Source organism: Netta rufina, assembly GCF_964035555.1.
Source record: "Netta rufina genome assembly, chromosome: 9".
NCBI classification, from domain to species: domain Eukaryota; kingdom Metazoa; phylum Chordata; class Aves; order Anseriformes; family Anatidae; genus Netta; species Netta rufina.
Genome location: NC_140132.1, coordinates 26216373 through 26238530, shown reverse-complemented (window position 1 = coordinate 26238530; position 22158 = coordinate 26216373). Strand labels below are relative to the sequence as shown.

Here is a 22158-nt window from a genome sequence, read left to right as displayed (position 1 = left end):
GCTGTAAATGAGCCCAGGGGGTCGCCTGCCCCTCGCTGGGCTGCAGCCCCTGGGGGGGGTGCTGGGTATAGGGCGCTGGGTATGGGGTGCTGGGTATAGGGTGCTGGATATGGGGTGCTGGCTGTAGGGTGTTGGATATAGGGTGTCAGCTGTAGGGTGCTGGATGTGGGGTGCTAGATATAGGGTGCAGGCTGTGGGGCGCTGGCTATGGGGCTGTGGCTGTCGGGTGCTGGCTGTGGGGCGCGGAGGGGGCCGAGGGGAGGCGGCCCCGGGGGTGAATCCGGGGGGAGCCCCGCGAGGCCGCGCGGTGCCGGAGGAGCCCGGAGCAGCCCCGTGAGCAGCGGGCGGGCCCGAGGAGGCCTCGCGGCGGGGCCGTTTCCCGGCTCCCCCCCCCCCCCCTCCCCGCTTCCTCCCCTCCCTCCCTGCCGAGCCCGGGGGCGGCGGCGCACGTGTGCTCGGCGGCTCCGCACCGTGACTCATGAGCCGCCGGGGCTGAGGGGGGGCTGAGGGAGGCCGCTCCCCGCGCACCGGGGGCCCAAAACGCCGCCACCGCCGCTCCCCGAGGCCGCGCCGCCGCCTCGCCCGCTCCCGGGGACCGCGGGCGGCTGAGGTGAGGGCACGGGGGGGGCACCGGGAGCGGGGGGGGGGGGGGGGCGCCGGGACCCCGCGGGGCCAGGGCCGGGGCCGCGCTTCCGGGCGGGGGGGGGGCGGCGGCGGAAGCCGGGAGCTGGGGCCGGGGCCGGGGCGGCGCGGGGAGAGCGGGGCCGGGGCCGCCGCCACCAGCACCGGCACCACCGGCACCGGCACCGGGCCGCCGGCATGACAGAGGTGAGCGGGGACGGGACGGGGAACGGGAAGGGGACGGGAGCGGCGCGGCCGGGCCTGCCAGGGGCGGTGGCGGCGGCCTGGGGGGGGGCCGGGGCTGGGCCCGGGGGCAGCGGCCGCCCTTCCCCGCCGGCCGCCTTATTGGGATTCTCGTTATCGTTTTGGGGCGGAAAGCTCAGGAATCGGGACTTTCACCCGGCGCCCGGCCCGCTGCGGGGGGAGCAGGTGCCGGGAGGGCGGCGCTGCGGGGGGGGGGGGCCGGGGGGAGCCCCAGCGGCACCGCTGCCCGCAGGGGGCCCCGGGGGGCAGGGAGCAGGGGGCAGGGAGCAGGGGGCAGGGAGCAGGGCGCTGCCGCCGCCTCCCCGGCTCCTGCGGGGTCAGGGCCAGGCGCCGTGGAACCGAGCGGGGCTCCCCGGGGCTGGAGGAGCCGCAGCACGGCCTGGTTGGGCTGGGGCTGAGTAAAAGGTGTTAAATACAAAGCACAATGGGGAGTTCAAGCCTTATAGCCAGGTAGTCTCTAGGCTCAACGCGCTACCCAGCTGTGTTGTGTGTGTGGATTTATGGGAGTTGTGGAGTCCGCCCGGTGAACCTGACAGCCGAGAGCACAGCTCTGTGCGGTTGTTATTTAGGTGGGTACTGAGAGAAGGTGCACGGGCAACAGATACAGAGCCTGATACGAGAGAGAGAAAGGCTCAGGGCTAGTTTGTTGTCACACTCGCTTTGTTTTGATTGGCAGGAGAGGATCTGAGCCCAGGGATGCTCGGTTGTACTATGAGGCAGATGAATGAATGGGCAAAACTGAGTAATTTGTCATTCACTCGAGTCACAAAGCAGTGCAGGAGCCGTCCTGCAAAAGCTCCCGCCAGCTGCCACCGAGGGTATCGTGCCCATACACCCACCGCACAGTGTTCCCTGCGGTGGGAGCAGCGGTGCTTTTAATTTCATTTATCCAGCAAATCCTCCTGTAAGTTCGTTTTCTTAGAAGTGTCGTGAAGCACAGCTGAGCCACGTGCTGGGTAGGCACAAGCTTTGTGTTTTGTTTTTTTTTCTGGTTTGAAATCTCTCTTGCAAACATGAGAAAAGGGGAGCTCAGGTGTGCCCGATGGCTCTGCACAGCCTGCTGGGCACACCGAGCACCCCCCCTCACCCTCGTGGCAGAAAGTGTCTGATGGTTCAGTCTGGCAAATCAGCAGAGGTACTAACAGAGAGCATCTCCCCTAAGGAGCATCAGCAGATCCCTTTGGTTGGTGGAAGCAGGGAATTTCACCTTGAAATTTCCCTGGCTGCAGAGCAGGCGGTGTGCCCTGCTCCTCCTACGGGCACACGTGGCCAAGGGCTGCCCTGCTCCTGAGCAGCGGTGTGCGCTGCTGGGATGGGGGCCTGCCGGTCAGACACAGATCACCAAACCCTCCTTCTGGGCACAGTGCTCAGATGGGAAGGCAGCAGGGTGCTGTGGCCGGGTGGTGGTGCCAGGGCACCTCTCCGGGCTGGCCCCGGGGCAAGGAGCAGCGCCGGGTCCCGCTGCCTCTCTGGGGCTGTGTGGGGGTGGCGTGGCCGTGCCTGCAGGTCTGGGATTCCACGGAAAAATCTCCAGGGGATTTGCTGACTTTCCTTAAACTGGAGCTGACGTTGATTCATCCTGCTTTGGAGAGTTTACAGGAGGTAGTCAAGATTAAGCAAGTGTGAAAGGAGCTGCTCCAACCTGAGCTGTAGGCTTTCGTTTTCAGTTCTGGAGGCAGGTCGGCTTCCCCTGCCTGGTTCCACCTCTCGGATTCTGGTCCTCGGTCGCTGCATGAAGCCAGAGATGCTGTTTATCATTTACTAGTAATACCTGGTAATAACTACCGAGTTTAACTTCATTCTGCTTCCTGTGGTGAGCCAAGGACTGAATAAGCCGACGTTTTTTGGCCCCTCCGTGACAAATATCCCATGTTGATGCACGTTTGAGAGCAGCCCGTACCCTCGGTGCTTTCTTTCACCAAGCTGCCCACGTTACCTCGCTGCACCCTCTCGATTTTTATTTCCTTCAAGGACTTGTTTTATTCTGCTTCCTCGGAGTGAGCGCAGGGGTGGCAGCAGCACAGGGATGCCTGTGATTAGGAGGATGAGCCTCAGTGCCTCCGACGCCCGGAACAGTGGATGATTGCTGCTTGGGAACTGTGTGGATGAACTGGGGCCCTCGTTTCTCTGCCAGAGCCAACACCAAGGAAGTGGCACACGTTGGGTTATAACAGACACCATCAAGTAACAATTCATCACCTTCAAAGGCATAATAGGTGCTTTCCTTTGCATTATGCACATTCTAAATGCAAATGCCGTGCAAAGGTAATTTTGCTGTTAACCAAGATCAGCTCATTAAGATAGAGCTGCATAAAGTTGTTCCCTTTTGCTGTCAGTTCTATTTTTTTACAGTATTTGCCCATGCTGAGGATGACTCCTGTAATTATGAGCATTTATCAGCAAAATCTTGCCATTGCTATCAAGAAGAACTTTTACTGTGCTGTATTTTGTATGTTTTCATGAGGGTTTTCCAGTGTGAGTGGAAGGACGCCCGTGTCGGCGGGCAGCTGGTGGCGGTGGTGTGGGTCTGGAGCACCCCATGGCACAGCAGCACCGCACGAGGGCCCGGATCCCTGCCCTGTGCAGGTCCAGGCTTCGATGAACGGGTTTGTGGGGCCAGCAGCCGTGGGGGAGAGGGCTGGCAGGGACGCCGGCCCCAGGTTCGGTGGCTCCTCACTGCACAGTGTCCCCCTGTCAGCTCCGTGGCTGCTCCCTGCCGGTGGACACAGCAGCCCCCCCTGCTTGTGCTTCTGGGGGCTTTAGAGCAGTTGCCCCAGATTTTTTTATTAACAATTACGTATTGTAAACTCAGTTTCCCAAGTAATGCAGCAAAGTAAGCAGCATTTCCTTCCTGTGAGCCCGTAATTATTTACCAGAAGGATAAACATGTGAGTGCTTTTTTGGTGCTGTCCTTGGTGACGTTTGGAGCCTGCCCTGCCGTGAGGGTGTGCGATTGCAGTTCCCATCGTGGCAGCGAAAGTTTGGAGCAGCTTACAGGGAAAGAGAAAAGGACCCTTAAAACTGCACCACGGTTGTGTGGAACTTGAGTGCATCCCAGGACAGCGAAATACACGTTCAGGGCAAAAAGTTGGAAGGTGAGGGGGGTGCGGTTCATGATGGGGCTTAGCTCCTGGCCTGGCATTGAAGTGAGCGGTGTTGCCCCATCCCATCCTGTCCCATCCCACCTGTGCTGGCCTCTGTCCTGGCTCCCTCTGGAGAGCGAAGCCAGCGGCAGCTCCTGTTGCAGAGGAGTAACTGCTGGTACACGGTGCCGTGCCCCGCTCGGGGGCAGCAGCAACTCCTCTGCCTCGGGGGCTGGCCTGAAATCCTCCCTCAGCCTCTGGTGGCCACCACCCAAGCCGGTACAGGTCAGGGTGAGGTTGTCCGTGCCTGTTGGGCTGTTGGATGGCTTCACGGGGCTTGGTGTGTGCTGACCCCGGAGTGACGTCCAGCTCTGGATCAGGAGAATCGCTTTTCCTCTGCTATCAATTATTTTTGAAAATGTCTGCGTGCTGTCAGCGCTGCCCAGCGAGATAGCCCATGTTTCCAATGAGGGGTGGATGTTAGAAAAGTCTGTTATCTGCCAAAATACCTTTTTTGAGGTATCTGGGAGAGCTCCCTTTTCAGTGTACTCTAAAGGGAAAGCCTGCAGTAGATCTCATCCCTTAGCTCCTGCTAAGGCCTAAGCGTGTGCTCACTGAAGGCAGCTCAGTTTTCAATGGGCTGCTTGCTGTTAATTAGAGGCAGCAGCTTATAAGCTAAAGACACACTTATGTCACTAGGATGCTGAGGAGTGCACTCAGAGGTAATTTGCGTTTGAATCTACAGATTGTGCAGAAAAACTGAGGAAGCCAGGACAGAGCAAACCAAGGCCATGTGAGCTCTCCTTTCGGCGAGCCCGGCGGACAGGGGCGCGAGGCACGGCACGGCGCCACGGCACAGACACCAAACGGAGGCGTTTTGGGGTGTGAATGTGCACGCTGTGCGCGTTGGTGGCTGCGTCAGGTGAGCTCCAGCACAGCAGAAGTGCCAGGGGGCTCACGGCCTGAGCAGCGTGCTGCTTGCTGTTTGGAGAAGCGAGGTGTCCCACAGCCCGCCCAGCCGGGCTCGCCGCACGATATCGGTTCTTTGTCTGGGTCTGCAGGTGGCAGCTGAAACTTCAGAATACAGCCCGGGTGCTTCTGCTGGAAGCACACCTTGCTGCCTGCCTCCCAGAGAGGCTTTTGTTGTAAAAGGAAGGTTTTTTCACTTACATACTTGTCATAAAAGGAATTTTTTTTTCCACTCAACCACTTGTCAGTAAGGTTACATTCGGAGCTGGTTCTTGCAGGAGGTGCCTCTCTTGCTTGCAGCTGCATACAAAGAAGAGCAGCGCACACTGAACATCCCCCTTATCGCCCTGCACCACATTTTATGTATCTCGTAGTAAGATGTTTTGTTTCTACGGTTTCAGACTTGGTGTTTTAGAAGATTAATAGACTTAGCAGCCCTGTTTGTTAAGCTTAGTGATGATAACAACGTAATAAGTCATGAGACAGTCACGGATCATCCGGCAAAGCACAGTAGGCCTTGAGGTTGAACTTAGAGCAGGTATTTTTTGGAAAGAAGACTAAAACGTTGCAGACTCTGTACATAACACTTCCTGACTTGGGTGGGTGGCTCTTTGTGAGCTCACACTTACCTGGGGAGCGTGCTGGCACGTGTGTGCGCTCTGCAGCCACCGCACGCTGAGACAGAGCAGCGCTGGAGCTGTGCGTGCCCGCTGCTGGGCACCACGGGCGTGAAGCACAGCACGGCACGGCACAGCACAGCACCGCTCCCTGCGCAGCCCCCGTGGGCTCGCCGGGCCGGCAGGGCCAGCGGCAGCAGCAGCAGGAGCGGGGCTGCTGGCTGGGGCTGTGCCGTGCCGTGCCGTGCCGTGCTGTGCCGTGCTGTGCCGTGCTGTGCCGTGCCGTGCCGTGCCGTGCTGTGCTGTGCTGTGCCGTGCCGTGCTGTGCTGTGCTGTGCCGTGCTGTGCCGTGCCGTGCTGTGCTGTGCCGTGCCGTGCTGTGCCGTGCTGTGCTGTGCTGTGCTGTGCTGCCGCCAGGGCCGGCCTGGCTCGGGAGGCTGAGTAAGGGCTTGGGAACCCAGTCCGGCTTTGGGCTGCGGGCCCAGTCCTTCCAGAGAAGTTAATGGGAATCGTTCCTTCTAAAAAAGGCAGAGCGGCCGCGGCTCGTCCGTGCAGCCCAGCCCCGCGGGGTGGTGGGCCGGGGGCAGTGCCGGGAGCAGGGCTCCTCAGCGGGGTGGGCTTCCCCCGCTGGGGGCAGCTGCTGTCGGGGAGAGCAGAGCTCGCTGCGCTAATAGGGTCGAGGCACATCCGAGGTCTCTAATCCCTCCTTACCCGTGCGGACCAAGGAGTCTGCCAGGCGGTGGCAGCTCGATGGAGCAGGCACATCTGTCAGGTTTTCCAAGCAGGTTGCCAAGCTGAAGGCAACCGTAATTAGGCCTGGATTCACTGGAGAAAAATAAAACAACCCAAAAACAAATAAACCCAACCAAACAAGCAGCAGACGCACCACGTGTCTGTGTGTGAGTGCACGTGCCCAAGCGCTGGGATGCAGGCGTGTGCCTGGGTTTGCCCGCACAGAGGTGGCCCGCTGGCCCCAGGGGTGCCCTTCCTCTGCGTGCCCTTCCTCTCCCTGGCTGCTGCGGCGGTGCCGTGCCCTCTGCTTCCCGTGGCAGGGAGGTGCTGCCAGCCCTGCGGGCTGAGAAACGCGGCCTGGCTTACTCAGGAGAAACAAACCGGTAGTTGTTTTGTTTTTTTTTTTTTTCTGTGACTCTCAGAAACTGGGAAAAAAAAATCCAAACACAAATTGCCTCTTGCCGTGTTTGGAAGCTTCGTTAGTGCCTGAACGGCGGCTTTGTCTCCGGGTGTGTGCCTTTGTTTTGAAGTGCAATCCTTTCTATATGTGGCTCTATGTGGGAACCCTTCGGTGCTCGGTACGTAGGCAGAACTTAAAATGACTTTGAGGCTTCTTCCCAGGCAGTGAAAAAGAAAAGGTAGTGAATCAGTGATATTAATAATGCAATTATCTGCTCCTCAGCCTTTGATGTGTAACAGTTAAAAATGTTCTTCTGGGGGTGCAGACACTTGCTTTTATGGCTTAGCTCTGCCAACTGCTAAGAAGAAAGCCCCCGGCAGCGTATCTTGCTGTTTATCAGCATTTTACTGAGCCCCTGGATTTATTTGTGCCAATCTATTCCATAAATTAACCTTTAGGATGTGATTTTTTGTGGAAAGTAGGCACAGCTCTGCTCCTTTCTTCTAATTAAATACAGCTAACGGTGGCATCTCGAGCGCAGTAGCTTGAACTTCTTTCACTCATTTTTCTGCATGACTGACAGAATTATTGCTTTGGGTTTTTTGTTTTGTTTTCTACAACTTGTAAGCACTCTGTCTTTTGTCACAGTAAGTGTAGAAATTACTTCATTTTCCTTAAATCTTTTCAGAAACTCTGTTCAAATATTCTGCTTTTTTTTAAGACTAGGATTTTTAACTTTCGTGCTCACTATTTTTAAATGAGTTTGTAAAGGTACGAGTGAGAATTCAGGGGAAGCAGTGATCTTTGTGAGCTCTTTTCAAGGCGCCTCGCTGCGTGGTTCAACGTCGGTAGCTTGCGCAGGTGTTGCTGCAAGAGGAGGTAAGCTGAGATGCCGAGCAGAGGGCAGGGAGGAATCTTCCACGTGGGAAATACGAGGGGAAAGCTGATAAAAATAGCGGAGGCAGACAGTTCTGATGGATGTTTGGGGCATTATGCAAGCCTCTAAAATTGCCACACAGCACAAGGAACGTTAATTGGAACGTGGCCGGAGGGCTCGCGGGCTTCAGTGCGGGATCTCCGGGTGCTTTCTGCCCCGCAGGCTGCAGGCTCGCTCGGTGCCAGCCGCGGGGCAGCGGGCCCTGTGCCACGCCGCCTGCCCCGGGACGGGCCGGGCTCTGGGGGCAGCGAGCGCTTGGCGTAGGGCTTGGCCGTCTTAAATGGGATGGCCCCAGAGCTGCTGCACTTCTTGCCCAGAACAAAGCGCAGTCGCACAGTTCTTATTACTCCTTTTTGCTGTTGTTGACTAATTTGGAGCTTTTACGTGGTACCTGGAGGCACACGGTTACCTAGCTTGCCTGAGACTGTCCACGTGTTGAACTGAATCACACCAAGTGTCCCTGTGCTCCTGGGCACTGTGTTTTCCCTGTGCTAGAATACGCCTGCTACGAATTAAATGTAAGGCCAGAATGTATTCAAAATAGGGGACTGTCTGCTTTCTGCGCAGGGTTTTGTTGGGACAGGGACAGCTGTGGGCTGGAGCGCTGCTGGCGCTGCCTCTGACCTCACAGCACGCGCGGGAGCAGCCCCGGCACCGCGGCCACCCCGCAACTCACACTGACACCGTGTGGGCTGCCCTGCCCCGGGCACCTGGAGGGGTGAGGGGCATCCCTTTCTGTTTGCCCTCGAGCAGGATGCACAGTGAGGCCGGGCACAGTGCTGGGGCCGCTGGATGCTCACAGACGGCACGTGGCAGGCACTGTGCTGGCGGGACGCGGTGTGGGGAGCTCTCAGCCGTGCCTGTCCCCCACGGGGAGCAGCGGAGCCGTGCCGTGCCCTGCAGCGGGGAGCGGTGGCACGAGGAGCGTTCTCCATGCCTGGTAATTGAGCTCAGATTTGATCTCGCTAATTAATCTGGCGTGTGCAAGGATCTGAGGGTTGCACCCAGGCTCCTGGTTTGTGGTTAATGCCGTGACAAAGTGACCAGAAGGCATGAGGGAAGGGTGGGCAGGGGAGCGGAGCAGGCTGAAGGCCGGGCTCTTAGCGGTGAAACGGCCCCGTCAGCACCCAGCCCGGGGCCGTGTCCCTCAGGTGCTCCCCAGGCTGGCGGCCGCGCTGTGCCCGCTGCTGGCAGGCGGCTGTGCTGCCGTGGGAAGGGCGGTACCAGCGGTACGGGTTTGGTGCTGAACCCAGGCACCTTCCCGAGGTTACCTGCAGCTCTGGGGTAGGGCCTGGGCTGCAGCAAGCTGCCAGCGCACTCTCCTTTGCGCTGAAGTAGCCGGAGAGGCCTCGAGGCCGGGTGCCTGCTGGGTGCCTGCTGCATCTCGTGCAGCGACAACGCCTGCAGGTCACTTGTCCTCCCTGAAAGCACCAGCATCAGCTGAATCGGTGTCAGAGGCAGCGGTCACTTCCCTTGCTGAGTCACGGGCAGGCTTTATTTCTGCAGGAGTCCCTGTGGATGTCAGTACCCACGTCCCGGATTTACGCGCGTCTCGTGCCCAACACGTGTGCGTTCCCCTGTGCTGGTGCAGGTGGCTGCCCATGTGGAAGGCGTTGCCCACGGTGTCATTCCGTGCCATAATTCCACCGCTGTTACCAAAACTTCCCAGTTCTGAGCCTCAGCTGTGGGAGCTGTGTCCCGAGGCTCCTCACATGGCCGTGCTCTTGAGGAAAGCGCCCCAAAATGCTGCTTGCTGCATGCTCTTGTTACCATCGGCTGTGCAGCCAGTGGGCACCTCCGTCCCCGTGCCATTGAGGAGTAACAGGTGATTAAAAAATCAGGCACTTGTGTGAGCTAGGGAGGAGAGAAGAAACCTTTTTTACTTGAAACGGGGCAGCCGTACCCATCACGCTCCTGCCCCAGGCGTGCAGGAGCCCCCGCTGTGTCGTGGGGCATCCCGCTGGGCCCCGCAGCCCGTGGCGCGTGTCTGTTTGCAGCTCATCAAACAGGGCGGCCTCAGCGTGCAGGGGGCTGAGTAATGAGTAACCTCGGTACTTTTGGAGAGTGTGTCAGGTTCTGTGTTGTGGTAGCAGAAAGAGCTGTTGGTTCTTACAACTTCTGGGTGTTTCGTCTCTGGTTAATAAAAGAGCTTTTCGTTATTTCAATTGAAAAATACTTCTCAGATATTTAAGGCAAATCACTGGGTTACTCCTGATGTTAAAGATACAAGCTTCTTGTTAGACTCGCTTGGGAAATGGCCCTTATTCCGTGGTTTAATTTCCCCTGTAATTCCCAGGAAAATACATGACTGCCCATTTGTACCATATATTATGTGAATGTTATGGTAAAAGAATTACCATATGGCTATGGTTTTACTACCAGGAACAGCAGCTGCAATTTTAATGCTGCGGACGGGTACGTGAATGCGTCGCAGCACATCAATCAATAGCAGAATGGATTAAAAGCAGCGTCGTCCTTCCTGCCATTTCGTGTCTCTGGCCTCCGAGCTGAGAGCAGGGCAGCAGCTAATGTGCACATCTTGCTGGGCTAGAGGCAGACACTGACCTTTGCCTATTCCCAGTTATTAATACCCATCCATTTAATGCTCTCAGGTAATGTGAAGTACTGCCAGCCTCGAGAAGGGGTTTGAGACATGCAATAGATCCAAAAAAAAAAAAAAAGGAAGAGGGGAGAAGAGAGGAAAAAATGTCAGTCGGCGTGTTTCTTTAGTTTGAAGCCTTTCAGGTGCAGTAACAGTGGCTAATTCGTAACCTTGCTTTCTTTAAGGAAAAGGGAGTTTGTGGAATTTGCAGTATAACTTTCTGACTCGGAAATAGCATTACTCTAATCTACAGTAAGGACTGGGCTGTGGGGTTTGAATGTCAGTGCTGGAGTGGCCTGGCTGCTGTCGGGAGTCGCTTCGGTTTGGTTTGGGACGTGAAGCTTGGAGAGCTGAGCTCAGGAAGGTGTCTGGTTGCTGCCCAAGGTGGTAGCGCACGTGCATTTAGGGCACACACTCCGTGACATTGCCTCTTTCCTTACTATTTATCCGAATTTTATGAACCGAGTGTGCTTGGATGCCTGAACTCCCAATGCAATGTCACACCGAGGTGTTTCTGCTAAGGCGGTTTCAGAAGCCGTGCAGTGTGCTCGAGACAAACACGGTGAGGAGCTGCCTGAGAAGCCCACTGAAGGCAGTGGGAGGTGGCACTGCCTTCCCCAGCTACTCCGTCAGAGCCGAAACAGCACAGAAATAGCCTTTAAACGCTGCTGGTACTACTACTACCAAAACTACGTGTATTATGCAAAATATCTGGGTCGTGGAAGTAACGCTGGCAGATTTTTCCCAGCTCTGGTGCGGGGCTTGCTCTGTAGTTGAACACTAACGCGTGCCTGTGGGCTTGCGGGGCTCTGCCACGGGGTGCTGGGCAGGGGGGAGCTGTGAGGTCCCTGGGGGCAGCCCCACAGCAGGGCACTGTGCTCCGTGGCCGCTCCGTGCCGCTGCCTCACGCACCGCTTTGCCCGGCGGCGTTCGGAGTCCCGGGCCGAGAGGGGTCTCCCTGCGTCCTGCACGCGGTGCGGCCAGCGCAGCTCCTGCGGGTGAGAGCGCGAGACAGATTCGGGTTGCTCAGCAGCAGAGATTACGAGAGGCTATTTCTCTTTAACCTACCCCTCGCTGTTACCGGCCAAGCTGTTAATTAGCTCATTGTTTCGGCTTAATTTTGTGACAGCGCTATAATTACGTCTCTGGGTTCTGCCATGGAGTAATTGCTGTGCCCTCTCCAAATTTATGTTGAGATATGTTATTGGTAAACTTTACATTTGGCAGAGGTGTTTTGAAAATACTCTAAGGCAGTCGGTAATTTTTGTATTTCTTTATTTAAAAGACGGCTATTTGGCAATTTTGAGCTTTGAGATTGTCCTGTCAGTGTAAATAGAATATTGATTTTATTCCATTTCCTATCTCATTAGAGTCATTGTCACGAGGATGGATTCATGTTGTGTAATTATCTGCTCTTGCTGACAGTTCCCATGTCATTGAGACTGGCTTTTGCAGCTTCCACTTTCTGTGAGCATAAAAATAGCATTCTTCAGTGCCGTGTTCTCCTTTATTGTTGTGCTCTCTGACTGTCCAGCTTTATACGTCTTGCTCTGGGAGACGTGTGTGAATTGAGATAGAGCAGGCAGGAACGTCCAGCAGACCCAGTTACAGGAAGAGTCAAAACAATGGCTCTTCGGGAGCGATTTCCATTCCGCGCTCAGATGCCTCGCGTCTGTCAGGGGCTGTAGCGAGGAGGAGGAACACGCCATGAGCCCGGCTGCACAGCGCTTCGTCATGGCGAGAGCGGGAAGTGATAAAAACCGAGCATATTGAACCAGAACTCGGACACCGAGATCAGGTGGCCCTTCTGGTGGTAGTTTCACTTTCTCGGGTGTTTTCAAGTAACGTTGTCATTAATCTGTGAAGCCGTTTCTTAATCATTTTCAGTGACCCTGCTGAGCAGGCAGCAGTCACCTCTGTTACTGACTGAAGGAATGACTGCGTGGTGCTACTTCTCTCTGCATCTGCTTTGTCTTTTCTGAGAATCATCCTTTAATTCACTTTCAATGTTTCTAACTTAGTTTTCCTCAGTTGTATCTGTTCCTCTGTCCGTTTGCATTCCCAGCAATCAGTGAATGCAAAGTTACGCTGTGGCCACATCAATGTTGCAGCAGTCCCAAGACAAGTAGGGAAAAAAACAAAAACAAACCTTTAGTATGGAATGGGCTGGTAGGTGGATTCTGGAACCTGCCAGCCCCCAACCAAACTGCAAATAAATTAAGAAACGACACACAAAACGTTCAGCCCCTCAGGTGCAGCCACCCCCCGCTCTGTAGCCGTGTGTCCCGGCTGCTCGGGGACACCCCCGGAGCGGCCCTGTGCAGCCCCGGCTGTGCTGGCGGCCTCTGGGGCTCGCCGGAGCCCCCCTCATGGGCTGGGGACGGGGTTTGTGGGACCAGAGGCGAGGGCTCTGTGAGCGGCCCGGCCCGGGGCGGGTGGGCTCCTGCAGGGGGGCCGCTTGTAGGGCCGGCAGGGCTGGGGCCGTGTCCAGGGCCGAATCCCAGCCCCGCTGCTCTCGGGCCCTGCTGACAGCACCCCCCGGGGAGGCACCGCGGCAAATGGGGCGGGATGCAGCCGTCCCGAGGCGCCCTTTTCACCCCTTTTCACCCCTTTTCACCCCTTTTCACCCCTTTTCACCCCTTTTCACCCATTTTCGCCCCTTTTCGCCCCCGTTGGCTCGGTGCGAGCTGCGGCTTCTCCCCGTGCAGCTTCGCAGCCGCCTGGGGCGGGACGGGGCGGGCGCGGGGCCGGGGCCGGGGCCGGGGCCGTGACGGGCAGCCCCAGGTGGCGGGGAGGGACCGGGGGGGTCGGGGGGGGGCTGCGGGTCCCGGGGGGCTGCGGGGGGGGCGGCTCCGGTGGGGGCGGTGCCCGCGGGGCCGCCCCGGGCCGTGCCCCCCCCCCCCCCCCTCCCCTCCCGGCCGGGCCGCCTGAGGCAGCGCCGAGCGGCGGCGAGCGTCTGACAGGCGCGACCTCGCATAAGACGGCGGCCGCCATTGGCTCGCCGCCCGGCGTCCCGCTGCAAGGCGGCCGGCGATTGGGCGCGGGGCGCGGCGCGGGGCGCTGTGTAACGTGTCTCTTCTCTCCGCAGGTCGGCACCGGGCTGCCCCCGACGGCCGCGCCGCTGCCGGGGCCCGCTGCTAGAGCGGCCGCCGCCGCCGCTTTTTGCCTTGCTTGCTGCCCGCCGCACCGCCACGACCGCCGCTAGCCCCGGCGCCCCCGGCCTCCTCGCAGCGCTCCCCCCTCCCCGGCCGCGCAGAGCCGCCAGGTCTACCCGCGCCCGGCCCGCGGCCGCCCCCCGGCCCGGCCGCCCATGGGTGCCTGAGGGGGCCCCGCGCCGGCCCCGGCTCCCGGCGCCTCGCCCATGAGCGGCCCCGAGCCCTGAAGAGCCGGCGGATCGCGGCAGGGAGCGGGGGGCGCCTCCGCCCTGCCGGGCCCCTGGGCTCGGCCGCCGCTTCTCCCGGAGAGCTTTAACGCCCCGTAAGGCCCAAAGATGGCTGTGAGCGTCACGCCGATCCGGGACACAAAATGGCTCACGCTGGAGGTGTGTAGGGAGTTCCAGAGAGGGACTTGCTCACGGCCAGACACGGAATGTAAATTTGCACACCCATCGAAAAGCTGCCAAGTTGAAAACGGACGCGTAATCGCCTGCTTTGATTCATTGAAAGTGAGTAACTCTTCATTATTTCCAAGGACGTACGGTTACCGACAGCGGCGGCAGCCACAGAAACCCCGGAGCCCGAAAGGGAGACGCTGCTGCCTGCCGGCCCTTCTGCTGCTCTGATTTGTGTCGATGCTCGCTGTTCTGCCCTGCTCTTTTCCTCGGGGGAAGGGGAAGGGGGAACGGGGGGAACGAGGGGACGATGAGCCTCGCAGGGCTGGAACCGTCCGGCACGGCTGCGGCTCCTGGTCCTCTGGCTCCAAATGATTCCCTGCGTGTAGATAGAATAAAGGGCATTTCACGTAGAAACAGCTAAGTCACTGTGAGGATTCTTTGTTTTTAATAGCACAGACCACGTAAGCAATATGATGATTAGTTTCCACCCTGTAACTGCAAGTGGGTTGGTGGTGTCCCCGCACAGGGGGAGTGAACCTTGGAGAAGTGTTTTCCATCTCGCGTTGTTTGGGTGCCCCTGAACGCTGTGGTTGTGTTGCTGTGCTCGGGGCTCTGTGGTTGGCCTTTCCCTGCTGCAAACGCACAGCTTTCAGGGAGGGAGAGTGCCCCGCAGCAGGCAAGGTGCCTCCAGACAGGCTACAGGATGGGCACAGGGTGCTGGCAGCCTTGCTGTGCTTTTTGGGGCTGCCTCTGAGCTGGGCCCTCTCCGTGTGGGGCTGTTGTTTCACTGTAGCTGCGGTTTCAGCAATAGGTGCTGAACGTGTGGGTTTCCAGCTTCTTCTCTTCGGTTTTTACAATTTAAATTACGCTAGCGTTTAAAATACCTGTGCCACAAGCAGTACCTCAATTCAGTAGGGTCACCGAAACCAAATGCTGGGAAACAAGGGTGTCAGTGTCATCCTGCAGCACGATCTCTTCTTGGGATGAGTCCTGGGAAGCGGAGCCAGCCACAGAGCGGGGGATTGCTGAGCGCACTGAGGGGGAGCTGTGCACGGCAGCGAGCTCTGCAGGTTGCTGGTGCAGGCAGGAGGCGGGCTGTAGGGGTTTGTGGGGATCCTGCTGCGTTCTGCCTTCAGACACGCGTGTTGCTGAGCTCTGGATGGAAGGCAGGCCAGCCCTCAGAGCGTCCCCAGCCCCACCGCCCGGCCTGTGTCAGCGCACGGCAGTGAGAAGCTTTCGTTAATGTACTTCTGATTTTTTTATTTTTAAAATGACAGCAATTACAATGCACAGGAGGAAATAAAAAACATTATAAAGCCTGGAGCTGCGGTGCTGGCGTGCGCTGGGAGTTAGCGGAGGGCACGGCGCGGGGCAGAGCTGGCGGCATTGCACCGGCTGCTGGTGCTGCTGGGCACGGGCACAGCGTGGGGGGCACCAGGGCAGCTGTGGCACGGGGCGTGCAGCCCGGCACTGCCACTGCTGCTCTGCACAAGGCAGACTCAGCCGACCCCAGGGCACCAGCATTACGGCCGTGGGCATCCTGTCAGCAGCGGGACAGCGCCTGGCTTCGCTGTAGGGCAGCGTCCTGGAGCTACTGAGACGTCAGAAACCAGCGCCTGGAGGAGCCCTTCCCATCAGCGGGGTTCTGTTTCCACCCTCTGAAGGAAGGAGGTAATTATCACCTCTGCAAGGAGCTGCGAGGCCTGTGGCTACAGCTGTATACAGGGAATAGCCGGCGTTGTTGCAGGGCTTCAGAGCGCCCGTGGCAGGCTCTGGCACCACCTGAAGTCAGCGCAGGTAACGGGCTGGGGGCCGGGGCCGCCTCTAACATCACACACACAGCGCTCAGCGGGGGCCTGCGTTGGGCTGGGGGCTTCCTCCCCGTGCCGTGGGTCTCGGTGGGGGAGTGCAGCCTCCTTCCTGCCTGCTGCTGTCCTGTAGTGAAGGAGCCTGCCTGTCGGGTGAGTCCCTTTGATATAGGGCAGCGGGAGCGTGTCGGCGCAGGCTCCTGTCCCGGCCGGGCGGTCGCTGTTTTGTTTTTGTTTCAGGTTTTTGCGTGCGCTAAGCTAAACAAGTGGGGAAAGCATAACAAAGTAACGGCTGCTATCACAAACACTAGATGTTATGCAAAAACAACTTAGGAAAGTGTTGTACTGGATTTATCTCCGCTCTGAGAGGTCAATGAGTCGCTTACCAAGAGATAGGAGGCTTTCGATGCGGACACGTGGAGGCAGTTAGTGCTGTTCCCCGAGAGGCAAACCTTTACTAAGGATGCACCCAGAAGCTACCATCCCACTGAACTGGTTTCCTGGGGATGTGCCTGCTAGCAGTGTTGGCACTGACTGGCTGCTCTTGCAGGGTGCCCGGGCCACAGCCAGGTTTTAGTCGCTGCCATTTTCCTTCCGAGCCCTTGGCACCCCGGGGAACAGCCTGGTGTGCCCGTGGAGCGGTCAGCCTGGGGACGCTGCCTTTGCTTGTCGTTTCGCAGGGAAGAAAGAAAAGAGGGGAATGAGCAAGGGTTGCAGGTGGCAGCCCAGGCCATGAGCGAGGGGGGCACCTCGTCCGGAGCTGCGAGGGCTGCGGTGTCCATGCGGGAGGGCTGCTGGGCTCTGCAGCACGGCGCTGGTGTGCGCTGCGGTCTGAGCAGCCCCCGTCCTCCTGCAGGGAGTCCCTGCCTCGGGTCAGGCCTGGGGACACCACGGGGCTACTCGGTGCGCTGTGCTGACCAGCGTCAGTGTGTGTGCCATAATCTCACCTGCGGGTAATTTTGGGGGGGTTGAAGACACAAACAATGATGCAGTGTGTTCAAATTGTCAGCTAAAGCTGGGTCAGCCTTAGCTCTGGCTTGCATTATTTAAATTTATCCGATTTTCTTCCTAAATTTGGATGCCTAAAAGTCTGTCAAACTGTCTGCAGCAGAAGTAAGCTATCGAGTTCCTAAGTCAGGAAACTGGTCTGCAACAGAAATTGTTTTGAGCATAATATTAAAACATTGATTTTTTTATTATTATTATTTTTCTTGGAAAAAAAAAGCCTAAGTAGGATTCATTTCTGAACCCCCGTTAACTTCATCAGATGCTCCGATGGCTGAGTCACCTGCCGCTTCCTGGGCGCCACGAGGCAGATGCCCCGACATGGGGGGATGGATGGAGGGATGGATGGCAGGGCTGGGGGGGCTGCGGGTGCGAGCAGGATGCCGTTCCTCTGCACACCGCGTCCTTCGGTTGCCTCGCTGCCTTTTGTACCCATATTTTTGAAATTGTAAACGCACCGAGGAAAGAGGAGGGAGCAGGAGGGATGTGGGCTCAGGCTGCTTTCTATCACTGCTGCTGGCAGGTGCTTCCCCAGCGCCCGCGGTGTGCTTCCTGCACGGGCTGCTCACAGGGCTCCACGAGCTCCCAGGGGCCGCGCTGAGCTCTGCAGTTCGGCCTGAGCCCCCCTCCTCTGCCCGGGGCTGGTGCATGCTGTGCACACTGACACTTCGGGTGCCTTGTCGTTCCCCTGGGCTTGCGCTGCCGCTGGGCTGCTCCTGCCCGTTACTTGGGTGTCCCGCTGCAATGCAGGAGCCCGATCCTCCTCTTCCTTCAGCACAGACGCCCTGAACACTGCGTCTCACTGCGTTTGTGAAACCCAGAAAAAGCCCCGAGCCCCAGGTTGAGGTCTGCCCACTGAGCGGGGCAGTGGGAAGCTCTGGTGCCTCCCAGCTGTCCCTGATACATGTAGGGTGCCAGTGCTCTACTGCCTGCTGCAGGAGGAGTTGCCTTTCGAAAAGGAAACTCCTGAACTCTCTCGTAGTGACACTTCACTTTTTATGGAGAAGCCTTAAAAATATATAAAGGTGTTATAATTACAGCTGAACCTGGGGAGTGCCTTATTGCTGACGCCTCAGGGATGTTGTTGTTAATTGTTTAAATCTCCTTTGTCACTGCTTCAGAAAACAGGAATAAGTTTTTCATCCATCATTGACTGTTTTGTTATAGTTGCTTAAGGGAAAAGGACCCCACTTACTTCAATGCAAAGAAAAGAAAACCACTGAACGCATTTCTCTAATAATGTTAGAATCGATGGTAATGTTAGACCATTGGCTCTACGTCACCTTTAATTAAGCAAGAAAAAAAATCCAGAATATTGGTAAGAGAGCCTGCTGGCAGGGGACTCCAGCAACGTGTCCTGCCCATGGCGTGGCGCAGCACCCAGCCTGCGGGGTGGGCCTGGGCACGGAGGGAGCACGGGGGGTTCCCGGGGAGCTGATAAAGCAGCAACCCCTGGAAAAGAGGAGGAAAAGCAGTGCAAAGTGTTCCGATTCCTCAGTCGGATCTGATTTGCCGTATCGGCTGTAGCTGGATAGGTTTTTCTCCTCCAGCCTGCCAGCGGGCTGAGCTCCAGCAGAGGAAGCGAAGGGGCACATGGGCTGGGGAGGTGGTGGGGCCGTGAGGCCGAGCGGCAAGCGGCCCTCTGGAAACAAGGAGTCGGAACCGCGTGTTCCTCTGCGGGCACAGGAATGGCATTTCGGAGTCTTGTCGGATATCCAAACAAGAGCTGTGCCTTGCTAAGGTGTGCAGAGTTCAAATTACAGCTTAAGCTCTGCGCCTGCAGGAAGAAATCAAAAAAGAATTAAACCGAACTGACCGGATTGCATCGCAACACTCGCAGCTGTCAGAGCCCGCGCGCCCGGCGCCAGGGTGGGCGTCTGTTGGGTACGGCCGGGGCTGCTGCTGTGCGCACCACGAGGAGTTTCTGAACTGATTCGCAGGGAGAACTTGAAGTGGCATAAACTAAGAAAAGCTCACGTCCCAAATACTCAGTCATTTGTCCTATGTCTTCAAACGAGCCATCGGAAGCCGCCTGCGAGGCCTCTGTCCTTTTTGGGATGACCCCAAGTCTCTGTTTCTCGGGTTTTCTGCATACAGCTGCCTGGTTGCCAAGGCTCGCTCCTGAACTTGCTGGAAGCAGCAGATTACATCCAGGACTGAATGATCACATCTGGTTTTTGACTTTGGAGAAGCTGCTGTTTATTCGCTGGGACTGCGTGGTGCTACTAGCCCAGCTGGCTGCCGTTTAGGAAACAGGACCCGCGTCTTTCTTAGAAATCTGCACGGCACTTCAGGGCTCGGAGCAGCGCCTGCAGCCCGAGCTGTCTGCCCGGCAGGACGGGCCGGGACCAAGGCAGCTGCCTCGGCTTTCAGAGGGGATGCTGGGCACGCTCATGCCATGGGGAGGTGCTGGCGATGGGAAGGAACCTGCTCCAGGGCTGCTGGGGGGGCTGAGGGAGGTGGGCGCTGCGTGAGGAAGGGGGCGGCTCTCAGGGGAGCGGGGCCGTTTGCCTCTCGGCATGATTGCAGCGAGGCAGAGGGCAGCGTTTCCAGGCTGACCCTGTGTACCCGTAAGGTGGCTGTGGCAATGGGGTGAGGGCTGGCAGGAGGCCCCGGTGCTCGCCTTCCCAGAGGAAATTTTAGAGGTTTCCTGGAGGAAATGTTTAAGGTTAAACGGAGAGGTTTGCATTGCAGGAGCCCGGCAGGTTTCTGGCCACATGTAGTAACGGTGCCTGGGCTGGGGAGCTGAAGCACCCTCACCTTGCACAGCTGCCTGTGCGGCCCTACAGTGCCCTTAGCGCCCTCCCCTCCATCAGTGGGGTGGCTGCCGGGCAGGTCGGGGGCCTCGGGCTTTGCTGGGAGCTCCGTGCACAGCGGGAGCCCGCGGAGCTGAGGCGAAGGGGAGCGTGGTGGTGGCCGAGGGTGCCTGCGTCTGCTGAGCTGGGTGTGCTGAGCGGGGCGCCGAGGGGCTTTAGGGCAGCTGCAGCGTGCTGGCCACAGGGGTGCTTCCACTGGCAGGAAAGTGGGTAGGAAGGTGCTTCCATCTCCGGCTGGAAAAAGGGCAAAGCAAGGGAGAGGAATTAAAGGGAGGCGAAGGAGACAGAGGAAAGGCAGAGCTCAGAGGAAAACAGTGCTGCTGCACAGCCTGACAGGCACTGGGGGAAGAAGCGCCTGGGCACGGTGAGCAGGCAGGCGGGGAGGGAAAGGGAGAGTAAAGTGAGACCGAGAAGGGGATACTCAGGGAGCTCGAGACCCAGAAGGAGATGTTCAGGGAGCTCGCTGGGCCCAGCAGCACAGGAGGGCTCTCACACGGCCCGAGGACACGTGTTTGGTCTCAGCTCCTGGCAGCTCTTTGCAAGACCGTGTTTGTGGCTGGGGGCAAGCAGGGTTCTGCTGGAGCTTCTGCTGGGGCTGAGGCTGTTTGCTGTAAGGCTCGGAGCTGTGTTGTACCCGGCACTGCACATCCAGGCGTGAGGAGCGCGCTGTGCGCTGTCCCTGTACCCACACCCCGTCCCTACAGGTGCACGGCACACGCCCTGTGTTTTGTGGGTGCCTGTGGAAGCAGTGCAGGATGGTGTTGGCTGCCACTGACGTGAAGGGCTCCCGAAATGTGGGCAGGGCGATGCCGTCTGTTCGGAGGTGCGTGGGTGTGCGCTGCTGGCCGAGGGGGAAGCACCCCTGCGAGTACTTCATTGTTGACTTTGTGTGCTCCTCTCCCTTATTAAGTGCAGCGGTTTGAAAAGTGGCTGAGCTTGCCATTAATCTAACTTATTCCACGTGACAATTTTTAAAAATTAATCTCTGTGGTGTAATTATGCTGTCAGGACGACTTGCTCAATTTTCTGCTTTATCCACCACAGATTCCAGTAACTTTCTAGACCCAAAACGCTCCTTTCCCGGCGGTTTTTCCTGCCCGCGTGCGGATGCGTTGCAGTGAAGCCGTTGTCTGTGGTGCCTTCCCCCGGGCTGCTGTGTGTGCAGGTGTTGCCTGCCGAGCCTGGCCTCGCTGCGGATCCCAGCAGCTGCACCCCGCTGCCCGCGGCCGCTCAGGTCTTGTCAGCCCGCTGGGTGTCTGTCGTGCCCCTGGGTCTGTGTAAGAAGGAGCCTTCAGGGTCATTCCTGCGGCTGGAAAGGCCGTCTGCGAATTGAGAAAGTCTGCTTTGTGCTTATACAAATTGAGAACCCATCAGTTGCTAAAAATACCCCGCGTTTAATCTGGGAGCCTTGCTCGGCGCTGCCGGGCGTCCCCGGGCTCTGGGCACAGCTGAAGGGCAGGTGTCCAGCGCCGTGCTGCTGCTCATGGCTCAGGCCTTGCTCCGTTTAAATGACCGCTAATTAAACATTACCAGGTCACTACCGAAGGTTTGTTTGGATTATCTGAGGAATTACTGCATTCACCTTGCCTGTAACATTGCTGGAAAATGTTCTTGGCCCCCAGGAGCCGGGAAGTGCCGGGCAGAATGGGGCAGGCAGCAGCACAGGGCCCGGGGCAGGGCTGGGAGGTGTCTGGGGCCTGCTGCAGGGCCGGGGCTGCTGACAGCGCCCAGGGGCAGGGTAGGGGCAGGCAGGAGCAGGCAGGGTGCCTGCCTCACCGCCTCACTCCCTGGTCTCGCTGTGTCCCTGGAGGGATGATGATGATGAGGAGGAGGCCGATGCTTTCACCTCTGTGACTGCTACGGCCTTGCTCATGCTGAACTTGGGGAAAATTGGCTTCTCGAGGGAGCCGATGCGCTGGCCTGCTGAATGTTGCTGGTTGTTTCTGTACTTCGGAAGGCTCCCACACATGGAAACATTTTAATTTCCCCACCAGCTACACGGCTCTCGCTTCAGCCGAGAGCAGCTCGAGTCTCCAGGCCGGAGACGTGTTTTTGTGCTCTGCAGATGTTATCTGCTCAGCCTGTTTGCTCTCTCGTGCATAAGGGAGAGGTAATGGAACTGCTGAAATGTCTTAATAACGAACTTAAACTGCCATTAGCCAATGCCACTTCCTCCGGAGACACTGCCAGCCTCAGTCGGGTGCAGCCGAGCCGCAGCAGCGTGGCGCTGGGGAGCGGCGCTGCCGGCACTGCCCGGTCCTTCACAGCGCCCTGCCGGGGGCTCGGGGCTGCACGGAGCCCCCCCAGCGGCACCCGAACCTCCTCGCACCGTGCCCGTGGGGCAGGCTGCCGCCTCTGCTGCCGGCTCTGCCTCTCGGAGCTGTCTGCTCTCACTGGGGAGCTCTGGGTGAGCGCTGCCGGCTGCTTGTTGCAGGGCGCAGAGCAAGGCTGTGTTTCCTTGTGGGTGTCCGGAACACCCCTCGGTCTGCAGCAGGGATTTTGAAGGGCAGCTGGGCTGGCTGCGCTCTTTGAAGCCGTGTCCCTCCAGTGCAGCCTCTGCCCCTCGCTCTGCCGGTCGCAGTGCACTGGGGGTGCCCGGGCTGGAGCCTCGGCCATGCTGCTGCGGGCCCGGGACAGTTCGGCTGTCAGTGCCCGTGCTACAGTAAGCAGCTAGAGGGACTTCTGACCACACAGCACTATTTTGGCAGGTTTTGTGACTCTCTAACTTTAGAAAAATAAACCTTGCCACCT

The 22158-nt window shown here is 58.3% G+C and overlaps 1 protein-coding gene across 9 annotated transcripts in view; it reads left to right on the top strand.

Moving 5' to 3' along the window:
• Window positions 1–415: 415 nt before the first annotated feature.
• The window catches only part of MBNL1 (muscleblind like splicing regulator 1), a 57148-nt gene continuing 35405 nt past the window's right edge, over window positions 416–22158 (top strand). For 6 of the 9 annotated variants that reach the window (XM_084291975.1, XM_084291973.1, XM_084291970.1 and 3 more), the window contains exons 1-2: window positions 696–828; window positions 13314–13889. In XM_084291975.1, the coding sequence (XP_084148101.1) occupies window positions 13716–13889 (174 nt within the window). In that variant the 5' untranslated portion in view covers window positions 696–828; window positions 13314–13715. Of the gene's footprint in view, window positions 611–695; window positions 829–13313; window positions 13890–22158 lie in introns of those variants that run through there. The other 3 variants (XM_084291969.1, XM_084291974.1, XM_084291972.1) reach the window with 3 other exon arrangements.